The sequence below is a fragment of the Lacerta agilis genome, chromosome 4 (assembly GCF_009819535.1).
Source record: "Lacerta agilis isolate rLacAgi1 chromosome 4, rLacAgi1.pri, whole genome shotgun sequence".
Classification (NCBI taxonomy): Eukaryota; Metazoa; Chordata; class Lepidosauria; order Squamata; family Lacertidae; genus Lacerta; species Lacerta agilis.
Genome location: NC_046315.1, coordinates 57,315,233 through 57,339,768, shown reverse-complemented (window position 1 = coordinate 57,339,768; position 24,536 = coordinate 57,315,233). Strand labels below are relative to the sequence as shown.

Here is a 24,536-nt window from a genome sequence, read left to right as displayed (position 1 = left end):
CTCCCTAGCTTATGGTTGTTTATGCATACAGAATTTACAACTTGTGTTCTTCCGGTATCAATCAACTACTTTGCAAACATTCAGTGAAAATTGTGTTTGCTTTAAAACAGAATAGGAAATATAAATGGTGCTGCTGCTTTTCAGAGTCTTCAAAACCCTTTCAAAGGCGGAAGCTTAAACATACAGCATTAATTTTAAACACAGAAAGAGAGAGCAAACTGAATCAGGTTTGGGGGAATACTTACATGGACAGAAGCATATGGTAACAACTGTAGATTGGCCTGGATAGAGAACTCCAGTATACAAGCTAAATTTGAAGATGCCGTTATCTACTGCTTTGCCAGCAGCATCAAGATCAAATCTCCAAGTAATCTGTTTCTTTGAGACATTTTTCAGGTGTAGCTTCTGCAGAAAGATGTGGAGGAATAGAGCTGGGCCATTACTTTCATTACTGCAGCAAGATATATACTTGTCTGTTTTTTAATGAACATTCAGGAGACTGGTGTTCACAAAGTCATGTCCCACCGCTCAGATTTCAAGCTTATGTTCCCAAAACCTCAGTAGCAGTCCATATGATAGCAAAGTCATGCAGCCGTCCTCCTGATACCAGTGTTGCTATAGCAGTTGCTATTCCTGCTGGCAGACCTGCAGGTTCAACTTTGCTGCCAATCTATGCCACCCTAGACCTGTCCAGGAAAGCTGCAGTAAAATCAGTGTTGGGAGGGCAGCCCTACAGCTCCACACCACGCCATGCTACAACTGAAAAACTTCAGGAGTAATACTCAAATATATCACACAAAAACAGTGACATCAGGATGTCATCCAGGTATGGATGGAAACAAAACCCTTGAGTCTGGAAATATGTTATTAGGGCGACAGACATGTTCATGAAAACTCATGGAGCTGAGGCGAGTCCTAAACAAAGTATTTGATATTGGAAGTGGAACTAGTGGTAACAAACTGGAAAAACCATAGGAAGGCTATTCTTCCTTGAAATGTGGAGGTAGGCCCTAGAAATGCCATCTATTTGGTTGATGCCTGCTTCGATAGACTTAAGACTTGTTGTGGAATGGCAAAATGAGTAAGGATATCAATGTGATCACTCCACAATGTCCTCTCTGCTCTGGTGAAGCTCAGAATGTTCCTTAGTACTCTGGGCTATGAAACAGGCTGAACAATGGTTGGAGCACAGGTACCGGTAGATCCAGTCTCATAGTGGAAATAACCAAACACAAGATTAGAGCACATAATGGTACTTACCATGTGGTATGGATAAGAGCTAATAAACTATAACTTAATTCACATAAGACAGAGGTACTGTGGATAGACAGCTCTTCAGTCCAGGAACTTGGAAGATAGCCTGTTTTGGATGAGGTAGAAGTCCCCTCAATACAGTAGGTACATAGCTTGGGTGCACTCCTTGACCTTGGTTGTCATTGCAGATCCAGGTGATGTTGGTGGCAAGGAGTGCCTATTTCCAGCTACAACTGGCTGACTAGTGCAGCTATTCTTGGATCAGGATAGCCTCACATCAGTAACCCATGCTGATTACAGGTATTGTATAATTACAATGACCCCTACACAGGGCTGTCTTGAAAATGGTTTGGAAGGAGCAGTTAGTGTAGAATATGGGCTTATTCACACTTCCGTTTGTTCCATGATTTCTAGACATGAGTCCACCAGGTTTTTCTTTTGTCCTGCCACTTTCCCTGAGAAACCTCACTGTTTACTGCTGAATCGGAACAAATGTCAATTCAGTTTTCTGTGGGTTGGTGTTTGCTCTGACTCAGCAGTAAGCAGCAGGCTTTCCTGGGGAAAGCGGTGTGACAAAAGAAAAACCATGTCTAGAAATCACAGAACAAATGAAAGTGTGGATGAGCCCAGTGGCTATCAAGTTATTTAACTGGAGCAGAAACATGGGGTCATGTAAAAGCAGTCCTAAAAGCTGGAGGAGACTCTTGAGAGTCCCATGGACTGCAAGAAGATCAAACCTATCCATTCTCAAAGAAATCAGCCCTGAGTGCTCACTAGAAGGACAGATCCTGAAGTTGAGGCTCCAGTACTTTGGCCACCTCATGAGAAGAGAAGACTCCCTAGAAAAGACCCTGATGTTGGGAAAGATGGAGGGCACAAGGAGAAGGGGACGGCAGAGGATGAGGTGGTTGGACAGTGTTCTTGAAGCTACTAACATGAGTTTGGCCAAACTGCGAGAGGCAGTGAAGGATAGGCGTGCCTGGCGTGCTCTGGTCCATGGGGTCACGAAGAGTCAGACACGACTGAACGACTGAACAACAACAGCTTGTCTGTGTGCTACCAGGCTCCATTCCATGTGTTAGTGATGTTTTACAAAGCCCTGAATGGTCCAGAGTCCAAATAATCTGCAGAAGCACCTCCTCCAATACCAGCCAACTTGATCCTTAAAATCATCAGGAAAGGGATTGTCTGCTTGCAGTCCCCACTGGAATTTCGAGTGAGAAGATGTGCAGAAAGACCTCTACAGTAGCATCAACTCTGGAATGATCTCCTCTTAGAGATGCATCTTTTCCCCTCATGGTTGAGTTTCAGACCCAAACTGAAAATATTTTTATTTACCAAGGCTTTTGTCATTTAACAAACAGAAAGCACATTTCTCATGAACAATAAATGTACCTCCATTTAAAGATTCACTACAGAACAAGAGTAAAGCAGAACTGGAAGATCCACTCATCTCTGTAACAAACATACCTTTATGTTACTGCTGTCACTTATAACACCCAACTTCAAACTTCTCCTACAATACTGAAATATGATTTCTAAAGGAGAAACTTGCAGTGGTGGCTGTAATACTGTAGAAAGAAAAAAATACACAGTTATTTTTAAGCTCTGGACAAATGCTTCTGCAAGTATCCTTTGTTTAAAACCTATACAGTCGTACCTCAGGTTACGTACACTTCGGGTTGCGTACTTTTCAGGTTACAAACTCCCGTAACCCGGAAGTGTAACCCTCCGCACATGCGCAGAAGCGTTCTGCACGCTTCGTGCATGCGCAAAGCACATTTTTCGGGTTACGTACGTTTCGGGTTACATACAGCGACCCAGAACCAATTAAGTATGTAACCCGAGGTACGACTGTAATCACTTAAGACATTCCTGGAACTGACTTACTTTCACTATTTGATTGAGACATTGGCTCAAATGTCACAAATCTGACCCTCCACAAGAACATGCCACAGACTCTCACAGTCTGGACTCTCTTCTTCACGTCCTCCCCCCAACTCAAACATAGTTTGCCCATTTACAGAAGGGCAAAACAAAGAGTACTGTGGCAACTTTGCTGCAGAATTGTTGAGTAGTTTGAAGGCTAATACCATTATTCCAGTATAAATTATAATAGAGCACAGTCCATTTCATCAAGTGTAATCCTGCAACATACCATGATGGAGAGGAGGAGGGGCACTTCAAGAATGGCATGGTTCAATCACATCAGTTGGGCCAATCTGGTGCTCCTGTTGGCATGTTTGTGCCATGCCAACTTCACCATCATGCTCCTCCCACTCTCTGGTATGCTGCCATCTGCTGCTGGCCATATGCAGGGGTGGTGTGTCCTGTTCACCACCTGATGCAAAATGAGAATGTGCTGCCTCCCTTACCTAGGTTGCAAGGCTTCTGGTGAGATCTTGCAAGGACTTTTGCACTCCGTGAGATCTTACAAGACTTAAGCAAGATCTCATCGGAAACCGGTGCTGCTGCTGGTGGTGCCACTTCTCTGCCAATGGCAGCAGAGCGGGCAGAGTGCCCACAGTGGCCTTCTATTGCCCAAGACAGCTGCCTCACCCTGCCTCACAGGTGGGCCAGCCCTGACTATATGAGAGTGAAGTCAAAGAGAAACGACACGCTGAAAGAACAAAGTGACAACTACGGAAAAGCAAAGTACAGTAATGACAGTGACAAATTAGCAAAGCAATGTTGCTGTTAACACAAACATCCTGCCATTAGTTAGCTAATTAAAACATGTAATTTAATAAAAATGTATAATCTCAATCCAAGGTGACAAAATTGGATTGCTTGCTGGGTTCTAATTCCTTTGTTCAAGGATGGCCATTTTTATGGTCGGTTGCAGGGTGTTGGAAAGGTTGAAATGTTCCCCCCTCCAGGTTTCTGGGTACTGACAGTGCTGAATCAGATTGTGTTAATTTATTGTTTTGCCTAGAGATTGACCTGTTTGTCCTACATAGAATGCAAAAGGGCATTTCTGACAGGTTATGATCCCTCGCATCCTGGAAGATGAGCAACTACACTTTAATTAGTCACTGTCATTTTTTTATGATCTGTTATTTTTGAATATCATTTCAATGTGCCCTCACTCTCCTACATACTGTCCCCCCCCAAAAAAAAACTTGTCGGTTTTGGATTATACAATGGATCTGAGGAAGTTGAGAGTGGTCTACAAAAGCTTATGTCATAAATATGCAAGCCACAAGACATCTGAATCTTCATAATTTGAAGAACTTGCAAACTGTGACTTGGAAGCAGTCTTAATTGTAGTTTGCCGATCTAGATGTCATAGCAAACTATTGGTTAGAGAAAATCATTAAGTATTGGAGGAAACCTGGGCAGGAGAGAGAAGAAAAGAGTAGGATTGTGTGAGTCTACAGCATGATTCCAGCCTTGAAACTATGGTATACAGGACTATGTTACAAGGTCTGAATTGAACCTACGTATAATGAGCATTAAAGTTTTTAATTTGCATCCCAAATAACAAGAAGAACATTAAAGCACACAATAATTAATAAAAGGATGTCTTTTCATTTACCTATCACAACAAAGTCAGTATCTCCTTCTTTTCAAATGAATTTAAAGCAAACAATACCGTATTCTTCAAAGACAATGTGAAGTGCTTTAGAGTTGCTGCTAATTAAGTCAAACTGAACTGAAGTAGCATTTAAATCCATCTATTTTAATCATAGTCAAAAGGTAATTTTCACTAATGATGGAGAGTTCAAGTCATACTATTTTTCTCTGAAGCCACTGAATGTCATAAACCCATTATTAGCCGCTGTATTATTGTAATGGCACTTACATTTTACATAAAAGTGTATTGATTATGCTTGCTGCTCAAATTTAAGTACAGATAAAGAAATAATAGAAACAGAAAGAAATAATAGCATTACTTTTTATTTCATAGAGTAATTGCTGCATTGAAATAAAGAAATAGAAGTACTATATACAGCCTAGAATTTGATAAAATACTTTTATGGCTGTGGTGCTATGCACACTTTGAAATTACTTTCTTCTGAGTTAGTGTGCCACATCTGCATTGTAATCATTATTAAGGCTAGCTATTACAATGAAAAAGGAAAGCTCGGTGGAAGAGGGGACCAACTGCTACAAGAGCCTATCAGGCATGTCTTATAACCGATTCACCTTTACATCATTTTATGGTATCTTGCACCCAATTCCTAAAAATCTGCAACAATTATGGCATTGTATTTGGTGGTATTATACAGTGGTACCTTGGTTCTCAAATGCCTAAAACCCCTAAAATGCTGTTTTAGGGGTTGTTTTTAAAAGTCTGGAACGGATTAGTCCATTTTGCATTACTTTCTATGGGAAAGCATGCCTTGGTTTTGGAACGGTTTGGTTTTGGAATGGACTTCAGGAACGGATTAAGTTTGAGAACCAAGGTACCACTGTACTGGCACAGCACATTGTGCTATAAAGCTTATACCTGACTAAAAAGCTTCAGGGATTTTCCTGATTGGTCCAAACAACTACAGCACAATCCTATGCATGCATGCTCAGGAAGAAGCTCCATTACGTTCATTCGGGCTTACTCCCTGCTAGGGATGAAGAACACAGAGAAGTGGGGTACAATCAGTGCTTGATCACTGAATGTAACACACACTGTGTAACGCTTGTGCAACTTTTGGTAGCCAGTCTGGATGCAGCCTTGGAGGGAAATCCTTCTTTATAACATGTCTCCTTCCCTATCTATATCCAGTGTTGCACTCAAAACTAAAGAGAACCAAAGTGGAATGTAAGTTATTTAGTCACTTTTTTCACACTGACCAGTTTCCTGTGGTTAATAAAAGTTGACACTGTTAAAAACAAGAAAAACTGCTAGGAAAGGCTGCAGAGTTAGCAAGTATAGAATGATGTGCACATAAGGGGAGGGAAATCAAGATGCAAAGTTTATTATATTTTAAATGCATCTATGACTACTAGCATCATTTCCTTGCCACTGAAAATTACATCAGTCCCTATTTTTCTGTGCATGATAATTGGTTGTTAAATGTTTGAATGGACTGAGTGATGTGGTTGGTGCAAGGAGAGCGTGCCTGTTGAGTGTAGGGATGTATGTTTATATTAGTTTAGTGTAGTGTGTATGTAAATTATTTTGGTAATTGTATGATTATATGTAAGAGCTTTTTGCATTATTTAGGAGGTTTTTCTAGATATATACTGTAATTATGTTGCATGTTGAAGTTGCATTTTGATTTTTTTTGTATAGAGTTTGCTTCCACGGTTTTTGTGTATTTTACTTATGTACATTTATTTATGCACTCAGATATATTGCTGTTTAATTATGTTGCTTAAAACGTGTAAAATTATTGTCATCATCAGTACAATATTGACTGCGGCTCTTAAAACAGGACAGACATCCAAGTTATCACTTGACTGCAATAACTGCTATGTCAAGGCACAGATCTAGCCCCTCTGCTCTGTCAGCTGGTTTCCCCACTTCTATCAAGAAAAAGCTCAAGGGTGCAGGTGGGAGGTAAGAAAGCTATATTACCATATGCACACATATTTATGTTGTTTCTAAGGTTTACCTACCAGTTCCCTGAACTTTGCACACTTTAGTAGGTATAGTCAACAACTGAGGCCGTGGGACAATGATATGCTTTGCTGAACCAGAAAGATTTGGTTTTTTGGTGTTCAGTGAAGATTCATCCTCATCAAGGTTAATGTTTATTGGAAGACTGAAGTCATATGCTGCCACCTAGAGGGAGAAAGTCATCACTTTCTCACTGATAACAAAAAGGAATACAGAACACACACACACACACACACACACACACTGTGTGTGTGGGAATGCCTGAATTGAACAAAGATTTTGCCTATGGACTGGAGCACTTGACATACCGAAAACACATTTAATACAAGCTACTTCAAGCCTTTACAATGAGATATTTTACACTCTTCATTGAACAGTGCTATTCCCAGATCATTGGTTGTCGAGCAATTTAATATTTTTACCTACCTTCCTTTTAAAATCCACAGATTATGCTTACTTGCAAATCAGTATATCATGCACAGAAACCATCAGCTTTTTGGCTGATTTACAGATGTATAAATATTTAAAGTCCAAACAATCACATGACATTAAAAAAAAAAAATCTTGTCTGACTAATTCCAAGACCTTGGTTACAAATATTATTATTGGCAGTAAAAGATACCCAATTAGTCTATTTACCTAGGGAGACTGGTTTTCTAAAGGTAAAATACCTGGACTCTCAGGCAACAGCAGCAGGGAATCGGCTAACGACTCTCCCTACTAGGCACAGTGGGAATACTGCTAACAGCTTCCTCAGAGCAGCAAAGAAACAGAAATAAGAAGCGCAATGAAAAACCGCTTACTATCCCTCCCCCTTTATGTACAGTCGTACCTTGGATCCCGAACACCTTAGTACTCAGACGTTTTGGCTCCCGAACGATACAAACCCAGGATTGATTATTCCGGTTTGTGAACTATTTTTGGAAGCCGAATGTTTTGGATTCCACATTCCATTTGAATTCCAAGGTAACCCTTTTTCACATGATAAAAAATTGGTTGCTTATTATTATCTCATATACTTACTTCTTTTGGTGTGAAACTCAGTGAGCAGTCCAAAGCTGAATTTTCTTCTATAATTGCAGTATAGAAACGGGAAGTATCTGGTGTCGCATCTATCAGAAAACAGAGTGTTTTTTATATGCTATTACCATTTTTATATGCTATTGTACCATTTGTACTGATTGGCTTTATGCTATTATTATTAGAATTTATATACCGCCCTATACCCGCAGGTCTCAGGGCAGATCAAGAAAAAGGGGGAAAGGAATGTGTTAGGGAAGTGGTTCCACCATCATTTCCAGAATTGCTGGTTTTACCTTTTTGCAAGAAAAAAAGAATTGGATTTCACATCAAGATCACTGTTCACTGAAGAATTTACCCATAAATTGAACTAACATAGTTCTCCTTAACAAAATAAAAAATAAAAAATTCCTTCCAGTAGCACCTTAGAGACCAACTAAGTTTGATCTTGGTATGAGCTTTCGTGTGCATGCACACTTCTTCAGATACACTGAAACAGAAGTCACCAGACCCTTATATATAGTGAGAGAGTGGGGAGGGGTATTACTCAGAAGGGTGGTGGGAATGGAAAACCTGTTGATGACTGTTAACGACTGCAATTGGTCTTACAGGAAAAAGCAAGGGGTGAGATGGCTAAAGATAGCTTTGTCATGTATAATGAGATAAGAATCCAATGTCTTTGTTTAGACCAGGTCTCTCCATGGTTTTAAGTTTGGTAATTAGTTGCAATTCAGCAACTTCTCTTTCCAGTCTATTTCTCCAATTCCTTTGTAGTAAGACAGCTACTTTGAGATCTTGCATAGAATGTCCTGGGAGACTGAAGTGTTCTCCTACTGGTTTCTCTGTCTTGTGATTCCTGGTATCAGATTTATGTCCATTTATCCTTTGGCGTAGGGTTTGGCCTGTTTGTCCAATATAGAGAGCTGAAGGGCACTGTTTGCATTTGATGGCATACACAATGTTAGAAGATGAGCAATTAAATAGTCCTGAGATGGTATGTTTGATGTTGTTGGGTCCAGTGATGGTGTTGTCCGGGTGTATGTGGCAGCAAAGTTGGCATCTGGGTTTATTGCAGACTCTGGTACCAGTGTCCATGTTAAGTCCTGTTGTTGTATTATTGTGGGTGAGGGGTTGTTTAAGATTGGGTGGCTGTCTGTAGGCGATGAAATGTCTTCCAGAGCTTGAGAAAGAGAACTGTCATTGTCTAGGAGAGGTTGTAGATCTCTGATGATGCGTTGTACTGTTTTAACTTGGGAACTGTATGTGATTACTAGTGGTCTTCTGTTATTTTCTTTTTTGGGTCTGTCTTGCAGCAAGTTCTTTCTGGGTATCAGTCTGGCTCTCTTGATCTGTTGTTTAACTTCATCAGGCAGATATTTTAGTTCTAAAAGGGTTTGCTGTAGATCTCTTAGGTGAGAGTCTCTGTCTGTAGAATTGGAACAAATGTGGCTGTAACGTAGGGCCTGGCTATATACAATGGATTGTTTGGGATGTTTGGGATGGTAGTTGAAGCATGTAGATATGTTTGTCGGTCAGTTGGTTTATGGTATAAGGTGGTGTCTATGTGTCCATCCTGTATTTTTATAGTAGTGTCCAAAAAATGTATTTCTTGCATAGATTGGTTCATTGTTAGGTTGTTGGTGGAGTGAAAGTCATTGAATGTCTGGTGGAAGGTGTCCAGGGTGTGTTGACCATGTGTCCAGATAATAAAAATATTGTCAATGTATCACAGGTACAAGAGAGGTTTGAGTGGGTAGGAGTTTAGGAAACGTTCTAAATCTGCCATGAAGATGTTGGCATACTGTGGGGCTTATTTACTGTCACATGCACAGCAGTAAACAATGTTCCCAAATTCCAGCCACTTAGGATTTACAATTTTTGTGTCATGAATGAAAAAACTGTGGACAAAAATATTCCACAATTGCTACTGATTTTAGCCACTGAGCTGATTTTTTTTGGGAGGGGGGTCCTAGTTAATGTTAACCCATTGCAGTGTGGGGGGAATCCACATACTTTTTCAAGCAAAAACCACCCCAGGGGTGGATCTACATGCAGGGGGTGGGGATGCTATAAATAAGTCAGAAATGAAATCGTTACAACAAGCTCCTCCTCCTCTACGGAAAATTGCAAAAAAAAAAAAAAATCTCCAGCACCAACTGGTGTTGCATGTTTCTAACACATTCAAAAAGCTGTTTTTTGACTAATGTAGGTAAGTCCCAAGAAACTAGTTACGTTAACTTTTTCTAACACAATACATGTGACTGTTTTGTGACATTTTCACCTCTCCCACATTTGAATTTTCTTGCATTAGAAAAATTACCCCATAAAAGTATATATGTCAGTTTCATACTAACTGTGGCTATTTATTTATTTATTTAATTAATTATATGGGTGAAACTCGAAAAATTAGAGTATCATGGAAAAATCCATTTATGTAAGCAATTGTTTTCATTAGCTACTGGAAATTAATATATGAGATAGACTCATGACATGCAAAGCGAGATATGTCAAGCCTTTGTTATAATTGTGATGATTATGGCGTATAGCTGATGAAAACCCCAAAGCTGAAATTATTAATTTGGGGTTCTCATCAGCTGTACGCCATAATCATCACAATTATAACAAATAAAGGCTTGACATATCTCGCTTTGCATGTCATGAGTCTATCTCATATATTAGTTTCACCTTTTAAGTTGAATTACTGAAAGAAATGAAACTTTCCACGATATTCTAATTTTTCGAGTTTCACCTGTATATAATCCATAGTTTCATTTTAAAAATATAACAATGCAGTCAACAACATGAACATGTTACATTGCACTAGAAGTTGTATATGCTGTTAAGGTAGAGGTAGTACCTCTGGTGAGGGACACTTCATGTTCTTTCTAGGGTATTTTGTCCACGTTAGCACTCAGCTCTCACCTGTGGCCCCTGGTAGCTGTCAGCATGTGACAGCGGTCACTCCCTGGAAATGGCTTTGAATGGCCAGCTAAGCCAGGTGAGTGTAGCTGGTGGGTCTCAAGCCCTCAGTGAGTTAGGAACTTCCCCCTGCGTGCAAAGACAGGCTCCAGCAGATTGAGCAGATGAGACCAATAGTGGGTCCAACAGTCAAGAAGGCGTTTTCTGCAAGTGTTGTAGACTGAAGTGACAGGAAGATAGGGCTCATCAACTTGGAAAGGTAGCCCATCTAGAAGAAAAACTCTGGTCCTAAGCATCCTCTGGCTTGCGGGAAATCTTCAGAAGAACAGGCTAAGGAGTAAACCCTATACAAATCTGGAGTGGAGTCCCAAAGATGGCTACATGGTACCTTGTTGTCAAGGTGGTGTATGTTCTCTTCGCAATAAACGCCCTCTGCTCACTCAGAGAGATATACATTGCTTTATTTATATATGTACAAACAGCACAGTACAATTATGCATCCACGTTTCTGATCCCTGCGTTTTAACCCTCTCCTCTCCTGAGCAGTAGGCACCGCCTCTCCTTCTGCTCCTGAACACCCTGTGGGGTGTTGGGGCTCACTCTCATCATTTTAGAGCCTTGCCACCGCTTGGCTGCTCTCTGGCCTCTCTCCCCCTTCCTCCCCCTGTCATTTCCTGTCCTTCCTCTTCTGACTGTTCCTGCTCTAACTCTCCTCCTTCCCCGACCCTGGAGCGTTCCCTGGCAGTCCCGTGACACTTATACATCTCATTCCAGTAGCTCCTGCAGCCAAGCTGGTGCCAAACATATTGCTCTGCTTTCCTGTGGAACCACATCAGCGAGGCTGAGACAGGGGTCTTGTCATCAGGGCGACCCAGGACCTCCATACACACTGCTCAGGCTTGCGCATTGTGAAGATTGACTTTACCCCCAGAGGCGTACTCCATTGTCTCTCAAGACAGATAGGTGACAACAAAAAGAATTTGCATAGGGTAGAAAACTAACTCCAAAATTGGCAATGTCCAATTTTTACTTTCTTGGAAGACTGTATATATGCATCATTTAAGCAGTGATGAGGAAAACATATATGCAGGGAAATACTAGTTTCTGAATCTTGCACTTGAAAACCTGGACTCTCAAGTCCTAAACATACCTATCAGGAAGTTTTAAAGTCTATTGAACTAAGTGAGGTGTACATTTGAGATGTTTTAGAGAGTGCTAAAGCCTCTCACAGAACACAGGGGGCATTATTCAAAACCATTTTGTAAATAGCTACAATTGCTACAGTATTTGTATGTATTTACAATCATCTTCTTCAACTATCAGAATTCCACCTCAGACATCAACAGCAGAACAAACATATTCCCTGTGGTGTTTAAACAGCAGTGATGCTTATAGGCAAAGACAGAAGTAAACAACCTTAAGTGATCTTGACTGAATCTAAAATGCTTCAAAGTCCACTGAAAATATAAAAAACATGAACAGCAGTATATGACTTTCTGTAACAGCAGTGGTCTTTCTGAAAGCTATTAATGGTTAGCTATGTCAGCCATGGTTTCTGGCTAACATAATTTAACAGGCAAAAATGAGGGCGGCTTGATACAAGGGCAGTTGACTCATCTCCAACATGGCAAAAACAATCCAAGTAAATTTTGCCACATTGTGAATTGATGGTATAATAATTTCATGAAGTTTCCATATAATAATTATCCTGGTTCCATTATGTCATGGGGCATGTGCTGACTCCCAGTTTAGAAAAGTATTGAAGGGGAGATCAAACCAAACAATTCACCATATTGTCCTGGCTCTCACCAGATGAAGAACTCAAATTCAGAATATGATTTCTGCAAGAATCCAAAGGTCAAAGGCACAGAAGGTGCATGGTATGGCTAGGCAAGCTTGGACTCCCATTATAAAGGAGTGGGGCAGGCATGACAAGTGTAGCAAACAGGGTGCAACTTTGGACTGGGCAAGCAAATGGGGACTCCTCCTAGTGGGTTGCGCCAGAGTCATGGTGTCCTGGGTAACAGAGGTGGAAATAATGCTGGCTCAGAACCAGACTTGACATCCAGCACCTCTTCCATAGCAGAAACTAGTAGAAGTGGAGGATTCAGTGGTGCAGAAGGCAGATCCAGGACTTGGGGCTGGGTGGATGACGATTGACTCAGCGATAGCATGCTGGGTCCCTCCCTAGGATCCAGCTTCCATATCCTCCACAGACAACTCTCACGGGGCCCAAATGGGGCCCACTCCAGCCTGCTAAGTTCCTTCCAAGACTCCATCAGCCTCCCTTTAGCTCTTCCCATCCCTTAATTTCATCCAGAAAGCCTGAGGTGTCTCCATGCGACTCATGGCATCAATAATGAAATAAATGGTTTGACTTCCATAACAGAAACAAAAATGGCTGCAAAAGTCAACTTTATGGGTGGACCCAGTATTAAGCACTGGTAAAGGAGCTGGTGGAAGCACCCCTTGCACACACACCACCCATATTGCTGCCTCCCTCCTATTCTGCAGCCCTATTTCTATGCACACTGGGGTGATATATGTTACTGTACTTTTAAGGTGAACAGACTTAAGAGAAAACCAGTTCAGTTTGTGGATGCTGTACATATATGGGGGCTTGCTTTTTAATAAAAGCCAGCAGGGATGAATAGGCACTGCAGTTTTAAACAACAGCAGAGGTTTGAGTAGAGCAAGCAGAGACAGAAAAAGGGGGAAGACACTGAGGAAAAAAGTGGCAGTTTAAAACAATGTTTCAGCACAGCAAGAAGGGAGTTGGGAACAGCTCTTCTGTGTTAGCTTCCATCTCTGCTATTTCTTGCTGTTAAAAAGAAAAAACAACCACCCTCCCTTCCCAATCTATTGAGACCTCTCCCACCACTTTCCTCTCTCAGCGTCCTTTTCTAGCTATGGCCACTGATGCTGTGCAACCTGCTTTCTTTTATGCTCCTCTGCCCCACCATAATTTCATGCAAGGCCAGGACTCGGATACAGCACTACAAATCCTCCAATGATAGGCTGAATGATAACAGCCTTACAGTGCTACCTCGACTTATGAATTTAATCCATTCCGAATGCACATTTGTAGGTCGAAAAATTTGTAAGTCGAAAAAAGCGATTTTCCCATAGGAATGCATTGGAAACGAAAAATTCAGAAAAATTTGTGAGTCGAGTAAACCACATCTAAAATTCGTAAGTCGAGTAATCCCCATCTAAAACTGCCAATGGATGTCCTTCGGATGTCAAAAAATTCGTAGGCGTGCGGGCACTTTTTTCATTCGTAAGTCGAAAAATTTGGATGTCGAGTAATTCGTAAGTCAAGGTACCACTGTACATTTTTTTTTATTTTAGGAAGAAACATTCCAGTAGATTCAGGACTGGATAACAATCCCTAGGGGAATCCACACCCATCTCTTAAACCTGTCCATTGTCCTTTAACACACCACTGCATTTTCTCCCATGTATTGCACAAATTTCTGCAGCTAGAATGTGTTAGGCATATTTTTACAACTTACTCATTGGAAAATCCTGCATTCTTTTCCTGGTGCTCAAAAGCGCATGGGGAGGACCACTGGCATGGATTCTCATGTGAAAAGCTTTAAGAAGAACTTTACTAACTCGCTGGATGTACAGTGGTACCTCTGGTTACGTACTTAATTCGCTCCGGAGGTCCATTCTTAACCTGAAACTGTTCTTAACCTGAAGCACCACTTTTGCTAATGGGACCTCCCACTGCCGCTGCACCACCAGAGCATGATTTCTGTTCTTATCCTGAAGCTAAAGTTCTTAACCTGAAGCATTATTTCTGGGTTAGCAGAGTATGTAACCTGAAGCGTATGTAACCTGAAGCGTATGTAACCCAAGGTACCACTGTATGTTTATATACATTTCTATACAGTAATACCTCTGGTTACATACCGTCCTCCTTGTGAATGCTTCGGGTAATGAGCTGCACTAACCCGGAAGTAGATGCTCCTGAAAGCGAACTTTGCCCCAGGATGCGAGCAGGAGACCCCATTAGCGAAAGTGCACCTCAGGTTAAGAATGGTTTCAGCTTAAGAACAGACCTCTGGAACGAATTAAGTTTGTAACCCGAGGTACCACTGTAGAGCATTAGAGAAGTGTATTTCCTTTTTTTCCCATTCATGCAGCAACTACACAATATTTCCTTACTTTAAAAGGGAGATTTTTAGTATAGAAGTGCTTAAACCTTTTCTTCTTTTACCCAGACAACTTTTCTCAACTTATTATAGTTCTAAAACAAACAAATACCTGGCGGCAAAGAAAAATGTAGTTGAAAGTCTTCATGTTTGGATAAATCCACTGTCACCTTGGCCCTTGTTTTTCCTTTGTTCTCAATAAGGAATGGAATTTCTTGGGTAGAGCCAACATAAACCCCGGGAAAGCAAAATGAGTCCTTTAAAAAGAAGAAATAACAAGCACTAGTGTGACCTAGGAAAAAAGGTAAGCAGCTAAATCTGCTAAAAGCCATATTGAAGAAGCAACATCAAGCTGAGTAGCCCACTCAGCTTTAATACAGAACGCATGGCAGTAGTTTATTATTCCATTCATTGCCTCACATTCTCAGCAGTTTTAAACAAAGTGGCAGTATCAGCATCAAGATGTATATATGGACCATTTAAGCTATTTAAGCCAATGTTACTGCTAAAATACGCTCTGCTTTATTTAAGATAGCTTTATGTCATTAAAAGGGGATCTTGGGTAACAGCCTTATTAACTGGTTTACAAACTAAGGTAGCTGTCTCTTATATTTTCATGATGTAGCAAGCTCACTGACACCAAGCAGGTCTGAGTTAGCACCTGGGTGGCAGAGCACCTGAGAACGCTGTATGTACTACTCCTCAAGTATGACTGTTGAACAAAGGCTGGATAGAAATGAAACATTTAGTTTAGTTATTTTAAATAAGTTTGTCTTGTCAGAGTAAAAACAAGATTACACAGCCTCTGGACCTATGCCATGGCACTTTGCCCCCAAGGAAGAGCCCAATCCTTGGAGGGTTGAGCACCTCTGCTCTCATGTTGAGGATATGCCTCCGGGAGGTGGGAGAGGAGGAGGGGGTTGGCTTTGTTAAGCACTGGGGAACATTTTGGGAGAGAGGAGAAGCCTCCAAATTATTTTCTGATTTAAATTTTAATCTGAATTATAGAAGAATTTGGGGGCTTAAAAAGTTTCCATCTCCTTTGAAGAAGGATTGCACCACCGAAGTTTGGAAAAGTTTGCCAACATCTCTACATATTTTTGTAAGTAGTACAATATTTTAGCATGAACACACAGCTAAACCATTCTTTGTTTTCAGCTTCCGAACACCTACATAAAAGCACAATCCCCTATGTTAAACACATTTATGCCCATGCATAAATCCCCCCATAAAATGAGGACAGAAAAAAGTGCCTTTTTCATCGATGGTGCCCTAGTTCACTTACACAAAAGAGATACACAAAATCCAATTCTATGTATCTAATACATATAAAGTAAGTTCAGTGAAGAATGTCACATATTTACCATACTGATATATATGTCAGGAACATCTACAGATCCACCAATCCTAAGTTCCAAATATTTTGCATGCCGGACAGCTATCTAATTAATAGGAAAAAAAGATAAAACAGTAATATATTTTGCCAGTATATCACCCTTGCAAAGCAATCTTTCTAATGAGGAACTTCCATGCTCAGTTGTATTAATACAAAGCATTTCAAAAACTGTTTTCTAAAATGCAACTGATGATATTGATGTAGTTCAGGTGTACAGTACAAACAATTGCAAACTAAGATATCAAATAGTGCAGCCATTGATGAAGCTAAATTTGTCAGAATGGGTTTTTTATGTTTACAAATTGATGCTACAAATTTATTTTTACAAATTGAGAATATGGAAGACAGCATAGTAGGAAAGAGTGAACTATGTATTTGGTCTAGAATAAGCAAACAAATCACTATTACTTGGCCATAACATCTAGTTATGCAAAGGCCATTATCCCAACAAACAGTACTGTCAGGGCTAAGCTTGTCTTTACAACTGGAGTCACAGGGTTCGGGAGCGACTCTAAAAACCTATTTAGTCCTACCCCAATCTCATTACATTCTGGTTTTGAGTAGAAAAGCATGGTATGGGTAGTTTTAAAAAGCCATCCCATTAGGAAACAGTGCAAATACAACACTCCTGTTCCCTTTAACCATGATTAAAATATGAGGAGAGGGCAGTGGAACCATATGCTCTTACCTTGCATCTCCTCTCCCTGGTGTAGGAAGCCTGCCTGGAACAACTGAGCTCAGGTGATACTTCATCTCCCTCCCTAGTGGATTAGACTGCTTGATTCAAGTCAAGTCATGGAACATAACACAATTCCTATCTCTGGGGTCTCATTGTCTGAGAAAGATTTCACTAGCTGGGGTCTCCCAGCATGGTTTCCTGATATCTCCCATTTTAATTTTCAGTTCAGTTCCTACTTTGCCACCTTTCTTCGGTCAACCTCTGGACTGGTCGCCTTTTGAGACCTTCTCCCACTCAACTTTCTAATCTTCAGTCAATCCATGCTTTTCCTGACCCTATTTTGAGACTATTATTTTTCAAGGCAAACCATCCCTTTAATCATCCTCACAGAAGCTGAGGATTCTATTGTTGACCGTTTTATGTCCTCAGCAGATATAATCTGAATTAATATTTCATTGCATCACAGAAGCTCAGCCAGTCAATGCAATCTTAGGCTTCACAGGCATTATCCCCCACAAAAATATTTGCATATCAAAATACGAGTATTTTTTAAAAGCCAAGCAAATGTTATTCAGTATGTTAATACTGAATACTAGTTATTCAGTATGTTAATACCTCCACTCTGCTATCAAATTTCATTAATGCATTTGGTCTGAAATAGATGTTGATTTCAGTGTGTCCTCCAACAGGTACTACACCCTGAAAGGGAGATATAATCATTCCAGGAAGAGGGTTGGCATCAATGACCTGCCAAGGAAAACATAAAATTTTAGGTTTCTCTGCAAATATATTCTCATATCTATTTCCTGCCTTCCTGATAAAATTTTCAAAGCAGATTACCAAAAATAAAATATACTAACAATAAATATATCTCACATCCAAAACTCAGAAGAATTAAAATAAGCACAAAACAAATGATTCAGTTAAAAAGAGGAATAATGATAAAATGCCTTCTGGAATAAAAAGGTTCTGAATGCCTATCTCATACAATGTGGGAGAAATACCATCTCATACAATGTGGCCTGAAATACCATTTTTGAGCACTCCAGCAGCTGTAGATTTGGGGTATGAAGGCAAGAACACACAGCAATATGCACAATGCTATCCTCTTTGGGTACACCTCACCTGAAAGTATGCATGGTTATGTCCTACATTTTGGAGAATGGCTGTCTTGCAGGTAGTCAAATGCAGAGGAGCATGGTTAAAGGTGATCCTTTTTTCCTTAAACTGAACACTGGTGGTGCCAAGCTAATATCGAGAAAGAAAACCAAATAATTATAATTATAATGCATTACCATCAGTGCACTTGTTCCAGCACACATTCAGATTCCCATGACTTCATGGAAGCTAGAATGTGAGCATGAATAAAAATAGACAATAGTTTTTAAGGGAAAGGATGTTAGATTTTTTTAAAATCAAGAAAAAAATCTACTGTTTCCCTCAGTGAGAATGGTACCTTAGCACACCTGCAGCACAGTTTCATTTTAACATTCCGTAGTTACCGTAATTCTGCTGCAGTACAGATTTCATTTTACTTATTTAAAGTTGTCATTTTGAACCAGAGTTAGGAAGCTGCCTTACACCAAGTCAAAACATTAGCTCCATCTAGCTCAGAATTGTCAATGCTGACGGGCAGCACTGTTCAAAGTTTCAGGCAGGGGTCTCTCCCAGCCCATCTGGAGACAGAGTTCTCACCTGGGACCTCTGACTTGCAAAGTATGGGGTCTACCACTGAGCTACAGCCCTACTCGGAATCATAAGGAGTCACAGGCCACATGGAAAAAGTACTAGTCATATAGTAAAAGATTACAATGTTACCTTTGCCAAGCATTTTAGTTTAAGGGTTTTCCCCTGATGCACACACAAATCAAATTCTCCTCTTGTTGGAGCAGAGAAACTTGGGTGCCAAGCCACTTCACACTCTAGATCTTGACAGGCATCTACGACACCTAAATTAATAAAGAAAATGAATATATTACAGCTGCTAAAAATATAAATATTGTGGAGGGTGAAAAGTAATTGGGAAACTTAGCTTAAATCCTGCTCTCCAAGTCTCATGTTTGTAAATACATACTGTTAAGAAATACTATTATAGAGTCTGGGCTTCCAAACCACAAAAACTGGCATAGTGTGCGAAAGTAAAATCTTAACTTGTCAAACTATTCCACATTGATTAAAAATAGGATCTGAATTAATCAGGCAATGCTCCAAAGCCAACCTGTTGTATTTCAAAGACTGAGGAAACTCTGCTAGGTTAGTCGAAACAAAATACTGAAGAAGTGTGCATGCACACGAAAGCTCATACCAATAACAACCTTAGTTGGTCTCTAAGGTGCTACTGGAAGGAATTTATTTTAAAAAAATTGAAAAAAATTCGACTACAGCAGACCAACATGGCTACCTATCTGTAACTCTGCTAGGTTAGGTAAACGAAGAAGAACAAAAAAAAATATAACCCTCCACCATTTTTATTAGGTGACTGCTGGCCATAGACAAAGGGTAACAAGCCTTTCTGTTTCATTGGCTGCTTTCTGTGGAATGTAGTTCTCACCTTTCCTGATACTTAAAAGCCTTTGATTACCTTGGGGGGGTGTGGAGACAATAAAACGGTTGGGTATTCATATTATTCTGCTTAGCAAAACAAGCTATATGATGCTGGACCAAAATCTTAGTTATGTGGTCATGGTTCAAAAAATATACTGAAAGGCAGCAGAGTAATTATAACTTGGTTAGTCAACTAAGATGTCATTAAACAAGTGGCAGCCCTAATTTTTAACAGTCAGGTTAGTAACTGACCCATGTAGTTAGTGCCAGATCACAATATGGAAGACCTGGGTAGACTTAGTTGCTAGAGCACAAGACTCTTAATCGTAGGGTTGTGGGTTCAAGCCCCACACTGGGCAAAAGATTCTTGCATTGCAGAGGGTTGGACTAGATGACCCTTGTGCTCCCTTCCAACTCTACAACTCTATGACTCTATTAGGACCACCTCTCAGTCTAGCCTATTTCACTGGGTTGCTGCAAGAATAAAATGGGCAGTGGGAGAACCATGTATGCGGCCCTTTTGGGAGAAAGAAAATGTGGTAAGAGAAATAAATAAAGGAGTACCTTAAATACTTGCAAACATATCTGCCCCCAAATTTTGAACAATAGACCTATTCACTTCTGTATGGACTTTCCTTTTGAGGAACAGTGGCCAATGTGACAGAGGGCTTCCCCTCGCCCCCCTTCAACACTTTAAATATCAGATTGCAGCATATGCCCATCACATGTTACTTTATTTTATCATTGCTTGAAATAGTCCCATAATATACTCTACCTTGCTCTGGGCATATGGAAAATGCCATTCCTTCCTCTGTAATTACAGGCTTCCATGTGAATTTTGCAGGGCAGTTTCCACGATTGTATAGTGTCACTGTTGTTCTAAATCCAGTTTCTGCTAAGTAGCTAAAGGCAGGATTTAAAGTCAGTTCCCTTGTAGACATTTCCAAAGCAACAGGTACTACTAATGCTACCACTAACACATGTCCAGTGTGATGCTGGTTTACTGAATACACGAAAGACCTGTAATGCAGAAGAGATTGCATGTATGATATTAAAATGAAACGTGATGAAGACGATCATAAAAACATGTTAATTCAAATATATTTTAAAATACTTTGCAAAAGTATATGCTAGTTGTGAACAAACTGGGCTTTGTAAATTAATAAGACCCCTTTTCAGGGGGGTGAAATCAGAAATAGTAATGTATTTTAAAACTTGTACTGCTTAAAAGGTCTTTGGATCAAGGGAAAGTTTTTTTTAAAGGGAAGTTTTTTTAAATAAAATCCAAGGCAAATGCTTTTAAGTGTGCATAGGATTGATGCCTAAATGTTATATATACATATACATACATGCATGCATACATACATATGTGTGTGTGTGTGTGTGTGTGTGTGTGCAGATATGTGTGTGCGTATGCTTATATAGTGACCAGGGCCATAGCTAGGGGGTGGCGAGGTGGGCCCCTGCCAGGGGTGCAGGCAATTGGGGGGCACAAAATCAGCTAAAAAATATGTCCATAAATATAAAATATCAATTATTGCCTCATAAGAAATGGTTTTAAATAGAGGGTGAATTGAATAGGTGGAGGGGGGGATGGAGGAGAGGCGAAAAGAAGAGCCAATTTGTCCATGGCTAGGGGGCACAAGATCACCTAGTTACGGCTCTGATAGTGACATCAACACAGAACATTATTTGGTTCTTGCCTTTAAAAACAAGTCATGCCATTTGGTCAAGGCAACATGTATAAAACAATTGTGCAAAGATCAGCTTGCTTTTCAATTCACAGTTGTACCTCCTCCCCTTCCTTTACTTTGTTAAATTTAAAAATAAAAAATATTATTTATTTAAAAAGACAAAATGCATAAGAACCCTTTCCTCCCTCAGAGTGCTTTACTCAAAAAGTTATTTCCCCCCCTTAAAAAGTACAAAAAAATTACTTTCGAAAGTTTCCCAACTTCTTGTTCTCAAACACAACTGGAATATAAGTCTTCGTAAAAGGTGGAATGACGTGAGACAAAGGGCTGGTCTGTTGCAGTTCCTCACTTTCAATTTCTACTTGTACCCAGATATGGACTGGGAGATTATTCACCAGATGCATTTTTCTGGTAGATGTAGAACACACGCAAACCTCTCCAAAGTCAATGGTAGAGGGGCCTGAAAAGAATGGAAAGGAGATGTGCTCTAGATTTTTTTTTAATGGCTTTTTCTATTGTGAAGAATTAGGATCAGAATTTATAATTAATTAATTCTATCACCATATATCTATTTATACCCCCAACGTTTTCATTAACAGGGATTCATGGCAGCCTACACATAAAAATAAGAACAGCTAAAATATAGGGGGGAAACAATCCTTAAAAAAAGAAAGAAAAAAGAATTCAACACTGATATACCGGTAGTTGTAATTCTATCTCTCTATCTATACACACAAACATAAAATATATTAGAATGACATGGTGTGTGTGTATATATAGTCTTTCTTTACAGTCACTATTTTTTAAACCAATACATGATTTTTGTCTCTTGTTGTGTTTAAAGGAAGGAGAAACTTTACCAATGAATATCTGATGAAGCTGCTTCGGTGTCAAAATTAAACTACAATCTTCAATCTCTTGTGGCGAAGTTGGTACAGGGTTAAGCCCATCACCCACCTGTAAAAATGGCCAACAGAATAACCACATAATATCTGAATGTGTTAGGTTTTTCTTCAAATGTATTGAACACAATCCATAGAATCTGGGTAAGCAAATAAACAGGAGGACAGGTTTATGAGAGGAAACATTCTGTCGGCTGACAGCTCATTTCCAAGCAAACAGGAAGGTAGAAGGCAACACTCACATGCATGAGATGTTGGGCACTGTTTATCGACCAACATTTCAAAAAGAAGTTTCCAATACACACCAAGGGAGCATGGAAAAGCAGGATGTCTCATGGTTCAACATTCATTATCACAGACCCTACACAAACTTGTACATACTTGTACAACTAGTACACACTATACAACTGCATTGTGTATCTGGGGAGGATGGACAACATCTTCACCAGAGGTATTATTAATAGTATTAAAAGCTGGAAAAATTAGATTCTCCTGCAAAGGAAACACTACCAGAAAAAGAAAGATACCCAGAACCACAACAAGGAATATTTAATACACCAAAAAATATTAATCTTCAGAAGTCATTAGGGGGGAAAGAGGCTGCAGTTCTGAGTGTGGAATCCTAGGCGCATTTTTCTGGTAGCAATCACACTGAAATTAGCAGGACTGTTGAGGAAACATGGATGGGATGAGGCTACATAATATTTTGGGAAGCTGTAAGTAAGCAAGATCATCTTCCAATGTATTTAGCTTACCTCTCTGGCTGAAGTTTTAGATTCCATTTCTGCTAACTGTTGACTAGTTAATAAGCTATCAGTACTTCTCCTTACACAAGCAACCTCTTCCTCCAATTTCTCCTCCTGTAAAATTTTAAGACTTGGAGATTTCAAGCCTGATGCTGGTTTTAACCCAATATCCACAGGATTATTAAGTGATTTAAAGATCCTATGAGTTGGAAGTATGGAGAAGAAGTGACATTCAGCTATGAAGTCAACGCACTGCGAAAAGTTACAACATTTTGAGTACATATTTTGATTAAATTTAATACACTAAAGAGAAAAATGTCCCAATGCAAGCCCTTATATTAAATACTAACCTATACCAAGCTACCTTTTATTTATAAAGCCTGTCACAGTGCGTATATTTCAAACGTGTCTTCCTCAAATTATTTGGGATAGATCTTAGAGTCCAATGCAGTTTGTGGTGGAGGAAAGGAGGGAGGATGAGTAACCACACATGACAAGACAATTAGCTGACACTGGAGGAAGCAGCTGATCACCAGGGACTGCAATCTGAATTTCTAAATGTCACTCACGTGGGATTCATTGTTCTCAAACCCATTCAGGTACGTAGAATTATTCTCAACCTCTAAGTCACATTTTCTATACATTATTCATAGTAGGATTTGTAGCTTTTTAGAAAAACGAAGAATAAAACTATAGCGCTATAAATCTGGAAATTGATTGAGCATTTTGGCAGTTTATTTGGAAGCAATGTTTACCGAGCAGCTTTTTTATGCACACGATGCTGTCTTAAACTCTGAAGATAGCTTGCATAGTAATCCTTATTCACTTGCTTTTCCAGTTCTTCAAATAATGTGTAAGAAAACTCTGGATCCACATAACTGTATCTGGCAACCTTTGTGAAAATAGTCCTAAATGTGTGAAAAGAAATGCAGCCTCATTAGAGCAGGAGCAATTTAAATGTGTGCTGGATACTGAAAACAATTCCACTTTTGCTATATAAATAAGTTATTCATACCTCCATTATTCTACTGATCATTACTAGCATTTGACTTTGCCAAGACAATCCTAACATAGAACTGTTGCAATTTGATTTGAAAAAAAGGGAAATTGTGGGTTGGGCCCAGAGTTCCACTCTGCATTGGAGGCAGGAGGAAAGTAAGCTATCTTTGCAGATTCCCCCTTCTACTGGGCCTCTTCAAAAGCTGCTCCCAAGAATTGGGGGCACTTTTGGAGCAGCATGCAGTAGCACCAGTGAGGTGGGTTGTAGAGAGAATATTGCCCCTTTCTACCCTGAACAGAAGCCCTTTTGTTTGCACAACCATCACTCTGGAGCTAATCCAATATTAGCAAAATATATTTCAACACAAACAGTAATCACTTGCACTTGAATTTGTATTCACTATATATTTAACTCACAGGGGCAAACATTAAAGGCTACAAAATAAAATATTTAAAATAGCACCCAATGTCACAAGAGATTTCCATTCATGCAATGAATCTTCCCCCTTCCTCTCCTCTTCCCACTGCCTAAAATAATCTGGCCTGGGCAGTTAGGGCGGCTATTTGGAACAGATCTGAGGGCACTTGGAGAGTGACATGTGGGAAGAGAGGAAAGGGATGTCCTGTTGCACAAGCAAAAACCTGTTGTGCTATACGATG

At 39.9% G+C, this 24,536-nt stretch overlaps 1 protein-coding gene across 1 annotated transcript in view; it reads right to left on the bottom strand.

The window, feature by feature from the left end:
• Positions 1-24,536, bottom strand: part of CFAP47 (cilia and flagella associated protein 47) — a 186,097-nt gene that overhangs the window by 142,512 nt on the left and 19,049 nt on the right. Inside the window, exons 11-24 of the mRNA XM_033146380.1 lie at positions 23,633-23,785; positions 22,887-23,076; positions 22,090-22,186; positions 21,473-21,689; positions 20,311-20,555; positions 18,810-18,940; positions 18,117-18,239; positions 17,607-17,738; positions 16,281-16,358; positions 15,029-15,173; positions 7,841-7,929; positions 6,817-6,982; positions 2,725-2,825; positions 246-405 (exon numbers count right to left, since the gene is read on the bottom strand). Coding sequence (XP_033002271.1) covers positions 246-405; positions 2,725-2,825; positions 6,817-6,982; positions 7,841-7,929; positions 15,029-15,173; positions 16,281-16,358; positions 17,607-17,738; positions 18,117-18,239; positions 18,810-18,940; positions 20,311-20,555; positions 21,473-21,689; positions 22,090-22,186; positions 22,887-23,076; positions 23,633-23,785 — 2,027 coding nt within the window. The remainder of the gene's footprint in view (positions 1-245; positions 406-2,724; positions 2,826-6,816; positions 6,983-7,840; positions 7,930-15,028; positions 15,174-16,280; positions 16,359-17,606; positions 17,739-18,116; positions 18,240-18,809; positions 18,941-20,310; positions 20,556-21,472; positions 21,690-22,089; positions 22,187-22,886; positions 23,077-23,632; positions 23,786-24,536) is intronic.